The 16,301-nt window shown below is 44.5% G+C and overlaps 1 protein-coding gene and 1 long non-coding RNA gene across 3 annotated transcripts; one reads left to right on the forward strand and one right to left on the reverse strand.

Annotated features, from left to right (window-relative positions):
* Positions 1 to 937: 937 nt before the first annotated feature.
* Positions 938 to 6,487, forward strand: LOC124702661. Of its 2 annotated transcripts, none has more exons than XR_007002591.1 (3): positions 938 to 1,514; positions 2,661 to 4,597; positions 5,228 to 6,487. It is a non-coding gene; the product is annotated as an uncharacterized LOC124702661 (long non-coding RNA). The 2 variants fall into 2 exon arrangements; XR_007002592.1 differs by lacking the exon at positions 5,228 to 6,487 and adding an exon at positions 4,900 to 5,215 and having other exon boundaries at positions 2,661 to 4,593.
* Positions 6,488 to 12,550: 6,063 nt separating this feature from the next.
* Positions 12,551 to 15,553, reverse strand: LOC124702671. Its single transcript, XM_047234834.1, has 4 exons — positions 15,280 to 15,553; positions 14,716 to 14,765; positions 14,548 to 14,600; positions 12,551 to 13,197 (listed from the first exon to the last, which is right to left on the reverse strand). Exons 1-4 carry the CDS (start codon positions 15,540 to 15,542, stop codon positions 12,817 to 12,819), a joined length of 747 nt encoding a protein of 248 aa, XP_047090790.1. The 5' UTR covers positions 15,543 to 15,553; the 3' UTR covers positions 12,551 to 12,816.
* Between the last annotated feature and the right edge of the window lie 748 nt (positions 15,554 to 16,301).

The following is a 16,301-nucleotide window of genomic DNA, read 5'->3' on the forward strand; positions in this document are numbered from 1 at the left end:
GGAACGGGGTGGCTTGGTGGGCGGCGGGGTGGGAGGTGGTTTGGCTGGGGCTGGTGTGTGTGGGTTGGTGCGACGGAGCGGAACCATCGCTGGCCGCCGGGCAGGCACCGGGCGGGGCGCCCGCGTCGCCTCTGGTGTCGCGAGAGCTCATCCTTGCTCCTAGGTGCTACGAGACACGCACGCCAGATCTTGGCTAGGATTAATGCCCAAGAGTAAAAGTCAATTCTTGTGCCTCTCCAGCAAACTGTCCATTAACCCTTTAAAATAAAAGTGATGAACTGCATATATAATATAAAAACTTAATTGTATATATAAGGAGTTTAGGGAGAGTAAAACAACAGCAAAATCAAAGATTAACTGCAGTCATGGGGTTGAGAGAAGAGATCGTGAAATGGAAAAAGAGCAAGACCAAGAAAAAGCAGCAAAACGATACTTATTCCCTGCACAACCATACAGGAAGTAGTTGCACAATAATACAAGAAGTAAAGCACTCCCAAAAGTAGCTGTACTTTTAGGATAAGTGTTGTACCTTCAGAATACCTTAGAAATCCACCCTTTGAAGCATACTTCCAAGAAGTCAATGATTGTTTATTATTGTGAAGCACGAAGTGCAAAAGGCATAAGAACACAAATCTATAATAAATGATAAAGAACACCGGGAGATGATTCATAGAATTTACATACTGGATCTTCCTTCAAACTATTCATCATAAACACATGACGAAGAAGTCTTCAGTGTATCATCTACACTACTTAAAAAGGAGGAACATGTTCCCTATTCTGCCAAACTCTCACTACGACCAACTTTTCGTCGTCCTCGTCGATCCTCGACTCAACCGCACGCGCCTAAGTGGGCCAGGCCCACCAGATGTAAGCGCTGTTCCAACCAAACCAATACATCTTCTCTCCCGTCTCACACCCAACGCCGCCGTCACCACACCAATACCTAGCCGCCCTCCCTCACGCCGCATCTCCTCTGCCGGCCACTGAGTTCACCCCGACGATGAGACCGAGCGTTCAGGTTCGACGTTGCCGATCCCGGCCAGCGCGCCTCACCAACATCCTGCTGTCCAACTACCAGGAGCACCGCCGCCTCCAGTTCGACTTCGTTGTCCACGACCGCCTCCCATCTCCATCCTGACTCCTGCCTAAGTCCCCATCCACTGATCCACCTGCCTCCTTGCCAATTCCTTTGCATCCCGACCTCCTCGTTGAACCCTAGCACAAGTCCTGCAGCCGCCGCCCTTCTCGTGTCCCCGGCTCCCCGCCCCAGCCACCCTCCCTCAGTCGTCTGAGCGGATCGCTGAGCGGAGCGCCTCCTCACATCCGGATGACCTCCATCTCGAGGTTCGGCCTCCTCAAAGTTCGGCCCTTCTCCAGCAAAAGCTCCGCCCCGAGCAACCCCAAGTGGACGACCTCCTCCTTCTGGAGATCCATCCCCGATCTTGGCCGGTCTGATCCTCACTAAGGGATGCGGCGATGGAGCTGCGCTCCAATGATAGTATCAGCAACAGGTAATTCCCGATGGAGATGACGATATTGATTTTTGTTGTTGTTTCATACTGCAGCTTAATGCCTCTTTGTGCTAGGAATAATTTATATCAGCCAGAACTACGTAAGTTGATTAATTCTAAAAGTTCTACTTCAGTTGAGAATTTTTGTTGGCCTGAGATCTGAATCGTATTTGGCCTTTCAATGGCACTATTTAGTACTTTTGGTGTAATCACTGAAGTCAAATACTCACTGTACATGAGACGGTGAGTACTTTGTCTTCCGAATTACTATTTTAAGAAATTACCTCAGCCGTAGTATTACATAAAGAATGCGAGTAATCTTGAGTACGGTAGGGCATCTACAATGAAGATGCTTAGCACAGACGCTAGGGTCATAATCCTGGCAGTTATGGCATAATCCTCGCTGATCTTGGGAATGCTGATTGTGTCGTTGCTTAACCATTCGCCGGGCGCTCTTTTTTTTTTATCCACACGGAAGGATTCAAACCAGCCGTAGAAAAATCCATACAAAAAGCAATCGCTCTTTACGGCCTCAATAGCCCCTACTGTTGGAAATCCATCGCTTAGCTAATAATCAGATTTAGCACCCTTTATTTTTATTCTCCAGAACGCCTAACCAAGCGCCCCGGAGTGTACATGTCCTAATAGGGATGAGATAATTTCTTACCTTCATATATTGTTCTTGCACATGCTTGTTTACCTCTGCATAAAGCGTTAGTGATTCAACATCTTCATGTTCAAATCATAAGTCAAACATATTTGGTACCAAGGATGAAATTAGTCTGAACAACAACTTCAGGAACCTTGTATAATTGTATGATAATAGGGACACGGTATAGTGGCACCCCCAGGAGTATACTACAATGTGATTCTACATCTAAGCGTAACCAGTTTTTGGATCGTCATTTCTTACTTCGGAGCTTTTGGTGTTGACCTGATCTGTTACATGCACATCACCAACTATGTGGAGTTGTGATTTGCCTCAGATAAGAGAAATATAAGAGAAAGGTGTAGAAAACCTCTTCTGAGATTAATTTTACGTCAGCCATCTACATGTGATTGTTCATTGCAGAACCAGTACTTTGAAATGGTTTTTATTTGCATATCCTTTAACTCTTCTAATTCACATTGCTTGGTTAATTGCAGAGTGAACATGCTTCAGTTTGCTGCCCCGCGCATGGACTGAGATCCTCCTACCCATTGTCTCCCCAACGCTAGGGCATTCTACATCTTTATGTTCTACATGTCCAAGTCGTCTAAGAGGAACCAGGGTATTCTAAATCGCAGGCAGGATGGACGCTACAATGGCAATCACAAGCAGGTTCTTGTTCCCTTGTGGCCATTTTATTCATATCTGGTTGTTGTTCCTGTACATTAAAGAAGATTGCATGTGAACTTGTTTGTGCACTTTTTTATTTTGCGTAGACAAGGTGTTTGATGGAGGTGCTAGGTTAAAATAATATGAAATCTGTATTCACCACTCAAAACAATTATCCGAAACTAACAAATCTGGCTCACTTGCGGTTAGTTCGTGAGGTCGAAGCCAGCGGAGGAATGTATCTGCAATTCTGCATGTGATTCTCGTGAATAAATGGGCTATAGCTATGATGCGATGAAGAGTTATGGCATTGCGTTGGCTGCGCACAAACATACACAAGTTGCTGATATGATTATGGAAAGACCAAATTTCTTCTACTGTCCCTTTCTGACAATATTTTTGTTCTACTGTCCTAAAGACAACAAAAATTACTAATTCAAGATTCCCAGATGTTTTGACTTCGGACTTGTTGCATAGTTGTTCTGATGTCCGAATAAAAAGTCTTTGTAATGCATGTTAGAGTTATAAGTAAAAAAGGTTACGATTTTTTATCTGATTAGGTTTGAAGATTAAGAACATGAAATTTAAGCTGTAGAAATATAACTCGAGGTAATTTTATCTCCATGATCCTCCTATGATCTTGATGTGATTGATTTGGTTATTGGTTTCAGGGCTGCAGAGGATGCAATTTGTTCATTCATGATCTGGTAGTACAAGCAATTTGCACGAGTCAACTGCATATTAATATCAATGATATATCTCCTTTGCACTGAAATTCATGATATTCAGATTTTATCTATCGATTATTGTTGAAATTACATAAGTTTTTTAGTCAAATTAGTAGTAAATAATTATGTCAACTTACAATCACGATCCTAGACATGTGCGAAAATATACATTGCATTTTGTTCCCGTAGCATGTATATTCAGAGCGTCCATAGTTGATTGGCATAATGTGCTTTCATTCCATGCATATTCCTAAACTCCTAATTATTTTTACGCATTAGTTGCACTTGTAATTTTATCATTTTTATTATCCACTTTCATCAGTCTTACTCTATATAAAATAAAAACCTCACTCATTTTACTAGAAAAGGTCTCCTAGGTAATACACTTCACCTCAATGATTATTTTTCAGAAATTGATCCCAAAGTGCGACAGGAGGTCTGGCGCGCTCTGGACTTCCCCACCGAAACGATCACTGCTGATGCCTTCATTGGAGATGACCATCTTGAAGCTCCTCCTAGCGATAGAGTCTAGCATCCTGGCTGGCGTTGTAGCGCGGCTCCCCCCAGACCCGTGGTGTTCGGCGGTGGGACTACGAGGCGCAACTATATGAGCTGAGCACAAGCCCTGCCCCAGAGCCATTATTCTCCTATTTCCCATCTCAAGAGTGATCTGACTTGATTAGTACTTCAGCTTCGAATACAGACATGTCTCAGTTCAGTTGCAGCTATGTATGCATTACTTGCAAGATCATAGGTGGAGGTTACTGAAAGAACAAAGAAATGATTGTTCTACTTATTCAGGCCTTGACCTTGGAGAGTCCAAGATGACCTCGGATGCCACTGGCAGTCAGACATCATTGGCTGTTTGGAACATTCCACTTTACAATGCTAATGGAGATGCATCTGAAACGACATACATTTTTATGAGATCATTCCTAAGAATATATGGATACACATTCAAATCAGGAGAATTTGCTTCAAAAGATACAAGAGTTTTGTCTTGAATTGTGTGACTAATTTACATGAGCTTCAGGTACGTAGTGATTATTTTCTAATTACCTTTTTCTTGTTATCTTGTGCTGGCTAGCTAGGTTTCATTTTGTTTCAATTAAAACATGCTTGTAGTCATAGTACTATTTAGAAGCTTGAAACAATCATTAATGATGGTTTGTTCAAGTGTTTCAGTTTTAATATATTACGAATCACAACAAAACTAACAATAACATGGTTAGTGGATTTTTCGGCCTTCTGTGTGCATGTATATTAAGTGATCAGTGGAGCATTGTCATGTAAAAGTATACCACATTTTTCTTGATGTGGATTTGTTGCAAACAAACAGGAAAGACTGCCTTTTGCTATTGAGGGACCAAGCTCTTAAATTCTCCCCATTTAAGCAAGCATTAAACTGCAATCCATCATGTACCAGACCATCAAAAATTTGTAAATAAAAAAAAATGAAGGGGGAATGGTCGAGAATTTGCACGTTCATCTGCCGTGTTGTTTTTCTTTGTGTATTTCTATTTTTTCAGGATATCATATGGAATGCTTTCTTCAAAAATAAAGATTGATGTAGGGGTTAATGTGAAATCTTTGTTCATGTTTGCACACAAATTATATCATCTGCAATAAATATATCTTTGTTTGTTGTTCTTTATATTTGGTAGTAGTTTTGTTGGATAGATTCTAGGGAAGAAGAATGGTGAAGCAAGCTTTGTATCTATATGGGTACGAGACGAATACACAAGTATTCTTGTTCATGATTCTTGCACTTTCCATAGTCGACAACAAAACCTTTTTTACTTACATAATGGAAGTGTGGATAGTTACCTTCCTCCAAAAAATGGCTAAAATGGTGAGAAGTTCATGCTAGAGAGAGACACGTGATGGAGTGGAAAGAATAAAAACAAAATAACAGGAATCAAATCAACTGTCTACATGTCTAAAAACATCGATGTTTGCTGGTTTATTTGGCAAAGAAAAAGTAGGGTGTTATATAAGTGTGTGGCCAGTCTTTCCTATGCATGTGCTTTTAGTTTTATGGCACAAGAAAGCCGAGTGTTTGAACAAGCCATCTGATAAATCTTCCGCCTACCCTACAAAAAGAGGAGTTACAATACAATGCCACTTACGGGAAAAGAGAAATGAGGAATAATGGTTTTAGAATAAACTGTTGTATGCATTGTCTGTTAATGTGGATTTGTGTATATGCTACTTATTATTTACTTATTAAAACCAGTGCACACAAAAAAGACACACTATATTTCTTTCTTGCTACTTCACATTCCGCATTCTTTTGCAATTACTGAGTCGGCGCCGATTTAGGATTAACAAAGTCATTCTTGTTATTGACGCACTTACACACTAAAAGTACCGCTAATATGACATGGACGAAAAGGGTAATAATAGATAGAGAGAACACATGTTGTTGGTCCTCAGAAGGTTAGTGATAGATATAAAAATGACATTGTATAGGATGGGGTATTAAAAAATTTCAAGTCATCGTGCTTGCGATGCCGACAACATGAAATCATTTTTCTCCATGGAAACACACGAACATTTAACTATGAATATCAAAGTGTTGTTTGGATTAATCAGAAAAGAAGTATTCTTCAGGTATACTTGTGTTTGCAGCATCCTCATTTTGTGAGACAATAATACATTCAAAAGAAGTGGTTGTTAAGTTGACATCTTTGTCGGCTTGGAACATAGGTGTGAGACTTACCATGGAAAAGTAATTAACAAGAAGATCTAGAACTTGAAACCACACACATGTACAACAATGTTGTCTTGTTATTGCGTTCGGTATTATCATATTGTAATACATTATGATATTCTTAATTTATTTTAAATTTTATAATGAGTTGTGAATTATATATGTGCAGTGAGAAATAAAATTTTAGGACCCGTGGCAACGCACGGGCATTTGTACTAGTCAAAATAAAAGAGGCTTCATTTCAGCAAGTATCTCATACATATGGAGCACATGGCTGGCCTGCTTTACCAACATAAATCATTTGTAAAGTAGATTGGGCTGATAAGCCCAGTCCAAATATTGTTCAACAGTACTATAGTATAAGCAAATCGTTTTTACACATCCAGATAGAAGGGTTGACATCACTGGCTAACTTGTATTTAAAATCAGTGACAGACACTATACCAATGTTGACACAACAGCGTGCTTCAGTACAGTTACTCCCAGGTCCCAAAAGCATGCCAATCTGATTACGCTATATCAGTTCAACGGAAAGAGGAAACATCATGACTGATAAGAATATGGTGAGAGCAATTATGGAAATTCTTCCCCACCTGCGAGAACAACTACCATTCAGGCTACGGTTGGGGTTCCGAATAGACCGTGCTCAGTGTCGATCTCCGGGGCTACGATGGTGGTACCATAAAGGTTTGGCATGGGATGAGTACAGAAGGCGGCGATGGGAAAAGAGATGAGGAAAGATGGCAGAGGCGAGGCAAGGAATATTACCGAGAAAGAAGGTGTTGCTCTCCAAGGACTGATCGACGGCGCATATGAGCGGTCCGGAGCCGGAGCGATTGCCTCATGCGCTGTAAGAAACAATCTTGCAAAAAAAAAAACCATGGGCAAAAGGAGCGAAGCACAAGGGAAAATAGGCTGGTATAAAGCATATATACAAACTGACGGAATTTAAGGGAAGAAACGCACCTTCATTAGTTTGGGAGTCCGAGAGTTTCATCGTTATTATGTCTCCGCCGCCGGTCATTAGTTTGGGAGTCCGAGAGTTTCATCGTTATTATGTCTCCGCCGCCGGCATTGATTTAACGCACATCAATTAACATGGAGTTCAATCGACCACCATTGTGCCCAGGAATGCAGCGTCGAGCCGGAGGGCCGAGAAACAAAAGCATGTCCCTCGCGATCGTGCGGCCCATGGCGTGAGGTGTTGGCCCAATCGATGAGAAGACGTCTAGATCAGTTTCGGGAGTAGCAGCCCAGTCACGTCCGGCCGGCCGTTACACAGCAGACAAGGCCCAGTAACGTGGATTGATCTATACCGTTGAATGAGCATATCCAACGGTCTAATATGTCGAATCACTGTGAGGAGCCCCTAGTGGTTCCGTTATATTGTTAACTAATGTGTGGTTCTCTTCCTTCTGTGTTGTTCTTTTTTGTCAATCTACACTGCTGTTTGCTCCTTCTTTATCTCTTTTCCGCAGCAGATGTGGCTCTCCTATACGTTTTTCTATCCTTCTTGACACTCTTTGCGTTCAGGTTATGTCTCTCCTTGCACTGTTATCCTTTTTTCCATATCAGTAGTTTTAAAAGTAGGTTAAAAAGAAAATGATATGGCTCCTTTTGAGTTTAAGAATATACGGCATTTACGAATAGTTCCAATTTGAGAACCCACTGGGTGAGGAGAGCATCAGTCACTCATCTTATACATCTAAGAGACCGTTTCGTGGCTCCTGCTCTCGCCCCTGCGGGCGACGGCAGGGGCGGAAACCCTAGCGCCGCCACTCGCGCACCCCACCTCCTCCCCTCCCCTCCTCGCCGCCGCCGGGGCGCGCTGGCGGGCAAAGCCCGGTCAGCGTCGGCGGCGGCGGGGCCCCTTTCTCTCCTCGCTCGGGTGGTGGCGGCGCGGGCGGCCGACCTCGAGCGGCGGCGGCGTGCTAGCGTGGGGCGCGGCGGCGCGGTGGCGGCCACCGACGGCAGAGCTGCAGGTGCTGTGCGCCGGCGTGGAGGGCCTCGAGGTGCTGCTGCTGGGCGCTCGCGATGGAGGCGTCCGGCTGCTTCCGGGTCCGGCTCGCCCGGATCTGGCCGGGGTGGTTGCCGTCTCCTGCATTGGTGGCAGGGCGGCGGCCCCCCAGGCTCCGGCGTTCGTCCGTCTCGGCGGCAGTGGGCGTGAGTTGGCCTCCTCGCTGGCCGGCGTGGTGTTGGGCGGCGGAGAGGCTGCTTGCGGGGTGCCGGCCACTTGTGGTCGGACTCGTGGCGGCGCAGTGGAAGCTTCGCTTCCCCGGCAGGCAAGGTGGCCTCCGGGCGGCGCTTTGGCGGCTCTTGGCGGCGGGCGTCGGCGGAGGGAGCGGCTGCAGGGTGGTGCTCCGATTCGGGCCAGAGCTAGGCCTGCCGCGGGCCAGGCGGGCCCGTGGTGGGCGGCATCCCGGCCTTCTGGTTTGGCTTTTCTGAGGTGGTGGTTGCCGTTGCCTGCCTCGGTGGCAGGGTGGCACCAACCCCTAGGCCCCGCTGGCCGGCGTGGTGTCGGGCGGCGTGTGCCTGCTTGTGGTGTGCCGGCTTCTGGTCGGTGGCGTGGCTGCGAGGGTCGTCGCCTCTTTCTCAGCCATCAGCCTGTAGTGGGCTGACAAGTGCCATGGTTTCGTAGTGGCGGCCATGGTGGTGACGCGCTTCCCACGCGGGGGGCCGTCGTGGCTGGGTGTGGAGCCCCTCTGTCTTGCCATCAGTTACAGAGGACGCTGCTTCCGTCTGTGCTGGTGTGCCCCATGGTGATGCAGATGGCGGCCATGGGTGCGGTCTCCTCTCCGTTGCGAGGCGAGCCGTGGCAGTGGTGGTGGTGGCGTCTTCTTGCCGGTTGCGGGGCTCCGGTGTCGGGTTCTTGGTGGGGTTCTTCGGTGCGCGACGGGTGCTCCATGCGAGAGTTATCTATGGGTGTCTCTGCCTTTGATGCCCTTCGACTCCAGCCGGTGGCACACAGGCGTCGTGGCGTCGTCTCGGCCGCGCGTGACCTTTCGGCCACACCCTCGACACAGGTGGTGTCGGTGCGTAGTGTGGTCTCGGATGCGCGCTGCCCTTCGATTACGTCGATGGTGCAGTGCCGGTGCTGGGTCTCGGTGGACCAAGGCCGTTCGACTACTCCGGCGAGTCCTCGAGCTGGGTTGTCCCTCCTTCATGTCCTTGGGGCTCTTCCTCGTGATTGATGTGCCTGGGTCGCGATGAGAATTCTGATCGGCCAACCGTCCCTAGTTTGAGGGGTGGCCACTTTGTTGTTCTCTTCTTAGTCTTGTGTGTTGGTGGTGTGCGTTTTTTTCCTTTCTTCTTCTTCTCCCTCGTAACCTCCGTGTACGCTGGTTCATTTGAACCCATCTTGTAGAGGCTGAAAAGCTTCATAGGCAACTTGACTGAATATATGTTCAGGCTGGCTCACGCCCGCCGTAGTTACAGTCAAAAAAAAAACCCACTGGGTAACATTAAAGGTTAGAAGATTTGTCCTTTGCCAACTACCTATGTTTTGGGAAGCATCTAATCAACTTGATGTATATGTGTTTTTTTTTGCTTGCCATTGGGAGTAAAGGAGTGTGCTTAAATGTTTTAGTCATGGTCTTTTTTATGCACGTCCATTTTCGACCTCATAAGTTTTCTACAATGTATTCTTGCACGTACACGAGGATGCATTATCTTCAAGCATTTATTGGGGCATGGTTTCATGTACTTTTTATAACTAATACCAGTGTATGTTTGTGTTTTATTCAAATTGGTCAATGAAGCAGTCTACTCACAGCTTAAAATTATTTCTACCATTATTACAGGTGTTCATTAGATTTTCAATATTATATCTCCCTAATTTGAGTAAATAATGTCAAACCTTGGTATATATTTTTCTAATGGTATATTTTTTCCAAACTGAAGAGTACAAATGATTACGTCTACCTTTATGCATGGAAATTCAGTCAAAGTGTTCCGTCTATTTTATTTTTAATTTCTTACCTATCAAGGATAGTAGAGAATAAGTTCATATATGGATGTGCCTTCCCAATAAATCAACCTACGGATAATTTTGTGCAAGTCAATGCTTTGCCATCACCAACCCCAAACGGCCACGGCGTGGAAAGAATAAATTCATATATGGATATGCCTTTCCAATGAATTAAACCTACAAATAATTTTGTGCACGATCAACGCAACGCCATCATCATCACCAAAAGGGTGTGCGGCGTTGCGAGTGCTTAAACAATTAGCACTAATTCAGGCTTAATAACATTTTGCAGACAAAAGGCCACGGGCGCGGCGTGCGCCGCGCCACTGCCTCCTAGTATCATTACAAAAATGATCGGATCTTACAAATTCGGAGACTGTAAGCAAAACAAATAGTTTTGGTGACCTTGGTGTGATAACACGGAGCCTCAGGACGGTCTAGCTAATCTGCCGACCACCAGGCTCGACCAACACACATGTTTTGGCCAACCCATAAAATGGGTATGGGAACGGGGTTATATCAAGCCGTATTAAATCCCTGAGGTTGGAGAAAATACCCGTTTGAGCTATATACACTAGTAGTCCCACAACTTGCGTCAGATGTGCAAATTAGTCCCACAACTTGCAAAATGGGGTACCGTAGTCCCACAACTTGTTTTGTTGTGCAAAAGCTGGTCCAAGTGATTTAGAAGGTGACACGTGGCGATGTCTTTTATGCAAAATGCAATTCCATTTTTTCTAATGAAATATATCTACAGTTCTACAATACAAATGTGGGACCCACTTGTCAGAGGACATAATAAAATTATGTAGTCCGGTGTGGCGATTCGAACAGTGAACCTTCTCATTCATGGACGCATGAACCTAGCCAATGCGGCTCACGACCATTTGTGTTTTATCCTTCACAGTGACCTATCTAATCATTTTTTTCTAGCAGACTTGATCGTACATCTGCCTTGTATTCATGTAGGTCCAACACCACTTCGTGTCAATTAATCACACTTCGTGTTAATTATATGTTATTGGTGGTAATTGTGTTAGAGCATCTCTATCTCTAGCAGACTCCTCAAACAGCAAACTCTAAACGCGTATTACAAGCCGGGGAAAACGCAATATGCAAGCTGACACAAGCCTCTGCAGAGCAGATACCACAACGCGTACTGCAATCAGGTTTCTTTTCATCTATGAGTTGCAACGGCGTGTTACATAGCCAAGCTGGCTCCGGAATGCTTAGGAGCCTAATGCCGTGGCGGCGACCTTGCGGCTACGGCAACTCGGCCTTCACTCGTCGAGGCCCTCGTACGGATGCTAATTTGCAATCTGCCGCCACTCCACCGCCTTCTTGGCTTCGTGGCGGCTCGCCGCCTCGACGAGACCGACGACGGTGGGGAGTTCCGCGTCGGTGACGGAATCTCCGGGCGAAAGGGTTGCCTTGTCCTCTAGCGCGGCGAGGAGGTCGGGGAGGTCCACATCATCGATGTAGTCGTCAACGAAACATGGCACCGACGCGTCATCGACCTCCACCTGCAGCGCGAGCGGATTGATCACATAAAGAATCACGAACATGCGCACGTAAATATTGCCGAACTCGCATGTCTTATCTTATTTTTAGCCACCTTCCGGTTACAACTTGTGATTACATGACCCTATGAATGTCCTATGCATGTATATATGAAGACATTTTTTTTCTTGATATATGTATATAAAGATTTAGGCTACTTAACATAACGGTCTCCAAGTAGTACCTAGCACTACATGAATTAGATTTGTAATGTCATTATTCAAACTCAGATTAGCAGGTTTGGGCATGGTCACGACAAACAACACCTAGCACGACCGGCCGCTGGGAAAATCCGTGGGCTATGCTTTCCGTTTTATATACAGTAATGTAAACTTGTCAACAGAAATTGCTGTCTGACTCATTGTTTAGATTCATGCGTCCAACAAGCAGTAGGTTCATCGTTCGAATCACCGCAGCGTTTGATTAAATTTTATTATCTCTTCTGACAAGTGGCCCCCGCAATGTTTGGTATATACATTTTAATAGAAAAATACGAGGGGACTTTTTTGCATAAAAGACATCGCCACTTGTCACCTCATGTATGGCTTGGACCATGTTTTGCACAACAAAACAAGTTGTGGGACTGCGGTACCCCATTTTACAAGTTGTGGGACTAATTTGCACATCTCACGCAAGTTGTGGGACTACTAGTGTATAGAACTCTACCCGTTTATGCAAGAATTGGGGTGATTTTCCTAATCCAATCATCCAACCAGTACCTGAGGTATAAACTGACTATTGCTCCCAACATTTAGTACTGCATAACAAACCCTGAAGACTGCAAGGCTGTATAAAGTGCTTTTACTCTGTCGTGGGCAGAAGAGTGTGCAGGTACAACACCAAATCTGAGCAAGTACCCACATTCCCGACAAATGGATCAACATGACTACTTAACAATGCCTTCTAAGTGCTAACTGGCCTAACCCCTTGATCATTATTCAACAGACTGCAAATTTACCTGATGACTGCAACACATTCCAAATAATTGCTCCAAGCCCCCAAAAGAGGGTTCTTTATCAACTCCTTGACTCATTGGCTGGCTTGTCTCTGTCCCCTTTACTATCCTGCTGTGTCGTATTTGGCGGAGCATTTATACCACTGTTGATGTCCTTACTCTTCAAAGACGCTGGCTGACTATTACTTGCATCACTCTTTGAAGCAGAGGTCTTATCAGGAGATGATGTCTCAACCTTCTTCAAAGCCTCCTTTGAGGTTGATAAATCAAGAACGGAACCTCTCGTTTTGTCACCCGCAATTTCCTTAACGACACCCTCCAGTGTATCTAACCTGACTAACACTGTTGCCAGCTTTGAATCGGCATCCTCCTTAATAGAATCGGCTTCAAGTTGTTTCTGTTTCTCTAGTTCCTCGGTTTTTTTCTTTTTTTCTTCTGCTTCCTGAAACAAGCAGCATAAAACTCCATCAGTAAATGATTATTGAATATGAATTTCTTATTGTTACAAGAATCTATCAAGTGCCAACACAACATGTGAAAGTGTTTCTTGCAGAAATTCCAGTTTCATTCAAACTGCTTGATGATACTTAAAGTATACTTTTCATGTCTAAATAAATAGAGTTCAGTAGCAAACATGCAACCTTGAAAGTTCAGTTCATCAACGGTTTGTACGAATCGATATTTCAGTACTTAAGGAATAGGAAACTGTGTCATTCTTGAGAAAATTGCAACTGCTTAATGTGGTATACGCTGTAATGCACATAGTCTATCTTCACGCCTGCAAGCAAACCATTTGCTGGTGATTGTGTGTTTGCTTTCAGGCTGTACCGACCATCCCTTGTTGCCAATGGTTGAGATTGAGATGCGAATCCTCACCACCCAATTAAATCTGTTTCGAGAAAACACCCTGATCCAATATGAATTTGCTGATACGTCAAGCAAAATCTCAATTCAACAAAGTAATTAGTCTTGTCAACATGTATAAGGTTTTTTGCTCATAGCTACACACAGATTTTATACTAGTAACACCTAGCATACTAGACAGTCGAGTGCACAAACAATAAATGAGAAGTAACTAGGTTGTATGTTCATAATGTATGTACAGAACTCCAAACTAGAGTGTCTACTTGTATGCTCTCTGATTAAAATGCTCAGGAACCGATGCAACTGAGGCAAGTACTACCGGTGCCTTGGCACATATTAATTATTCTCTAATTGCATCAGGTGGTAAGGGGCTATGAGCATCTCAGACACAGATTCTATGTACTGTTCCAAATCAATGGCTTGAATAGTCTACAATACATCAACTAACAATATATCATGACAAGTTCCATTGTACATGCTTTTAGGTTAAAACTTCATAACAGAGCTTTAACCAAACTGCCAGCGCGGCGACTTAACAAGGATACATATACAAGGTTGAATGACCGTGACAAAGCTTAACTTGATTAAAAGTCAATGTCTTAGGAGTCAAATTCTTTCACCTAATATAGTTGTAACTGAAGAGGATCAGTTAAGTAGCATTGATCTATGAAGACTAAGCTTAACTTAATAAAGAGCCAATGTCATCAGAGTCAATTTGTTTAAGCTAATACAGTTGTATTGTAACTGAAAATGATCAGTTAAATAGCATTGATCTATGAAAAAAAGTTGCAGCACAATGTTTAGGTAAGTAAGAAGATATCAGCAGGTCCTATTTTTATGCCACTATTGTAGAAGATTCGAATTATTTCATCCAGACATTTTATCCCAAAGGAAACTGTGTAGATATGAGGAAATCACAGTATATTACCGCTTCCATCCTTTTGATCTCTCTTCGTGCATACATGGCTACCAAATAGACAGCTGCACACCAAAACAGAGCCACAATGTGAACATACAAAAGAATGCAGAATTTGACATTTGGCACTCCAAAGCACTTGCTTATCAGACAAGAATACATTTTTATCATGAAACAAACCTAGTGAGGGCATGCAAACAAAGAAGAGCTGCACAAGGTGGAAGTCAAGCCTGAAATACAAAAGTAATTATAGAAATCAATAAAGCCTGTCACTTGGAATTTGTTTGTACAAATGAAATTCATTTCAAAACCTGCAATGCAAGAAATGTTACAGATTGAATGGTCCTCAATTTTGTAAAGATGTTCTATAGATTCCACAACATGCTTTCTATTAGCATCATAGGAATAACCACACATATAGACATTATGACATACTCTTAATAATAATATAGATCTTAGACTCGCCTTTTCATGTCATGCTTTGGAATTTGGACCTAATTTTGGTTACCAGAGATAAGTCAGCTTTTTTCCGAACTCGGATGATAGATTTTACCAATCAGACATCAGATACAGAAAACGAACCACCTATAAACTCGAACATTCGAGCACTGTTGATTCCTACCCTGTCTCGTCTATCAATCGTACTACTGTAAACGAGATGAGTTATTCACATCAGCTTTCCCCAAACCAACACCGGACACAACGCTTCTCCCCTGGAACCTAAGGTTGCTGCCTAATGCTCACCCGAATTCCTTGCGCTTGGGGGGCACCGTGAAGAGGATGTTGGCGGCCGTCTTCCAGTCAGCGCCGCTGGACCAGTCGAATTCCTGCACCTTCTTGTACGCCTCCATCCGCGCCGCCATCGCCTCCTGCGCCTTCGCCGCAGTCACCGCCGCGGGGTCCGCGCGGGCGGCGGGAGGACATCCCTCGCCGGAAGAGGATGAGGAAAGGCGGCAGCAGATATAAGCCAGGGGGACGCGGAGGCGAGGCCTCAGCGCCGGAAGCATCGCGTGGTGCCGCAGGGCACGTCGGAGACGGCGTTGGTCTTGAGGGGTGGGGGTTTTCGGGCAGCGGTAGCCGTGTGATTTCCCTGACCGTGAGATCTGAGATTCACGGACAGATGGACGATCCTCCGTTGACCGGGATGCGATCAGCGGAGACGGCCAAACTGCACGGATAATTATCTTTTTTTGTTTTATCTCCACTATTATTAAAAGAGACAAAGCCTCAGATCCGATCAATCTTGACCATCCAATCACCAAAATCACCGGTTCAAATTCACTACTAAAACATTGTTAGACGCCCATCCCACTACTAATCTATATCTATCTATACCTATACCTAATAATAAAGGAAGAAGCGTTTCCGTGGTTTGGTCCGTTCGTCCGTCGTCCGCCTTGCAAAAATTTCGTCCGTCTTCCCGTTACAGAGTCCTCGCGCCACACGTAGCACGACCATCGAGTACACCCAGCAAAGTCCGTACCGAACAAAGCTTTCATTTAGAGATAATGTCAGGGTAAACCGATTAAATAAAGTTTCCTAACCAAACTCGATCGTCCTATTTTTGCCTTCTCTGAGTATATATGTGTGACATCCATTGATCTCCTCTGTGCATCCAATGGATCCAAGTTACGATCCAAATCGAGCTTTCGAAGCTACGATACACGAGTTAGCGTTTTGACGAGTTATCAGACGAAAACTAGAAGCAAAGTTGACGAGACGGTCTTGTGCGAGGAGAGCGATATGAGGGCAGGGTGTGATGAGGA

The sequence above is a fragment of the Lolium rigidum genome, chromosome 1 (assembly GCF_022539505.1).
Source record: "Lolium rigidum isolate FL_2022 chromosome 1, APGP_CSIRO_Lrig_0.1, whole genome shotgun sequence".
Classification (NCBI taxonomy): domain Eukaryota; kingdom Viridiplantae; phylum Streptophyta; class Magnoliopsida; order Poales; family Poaceae; genus Lolium; species Lolium rigidum.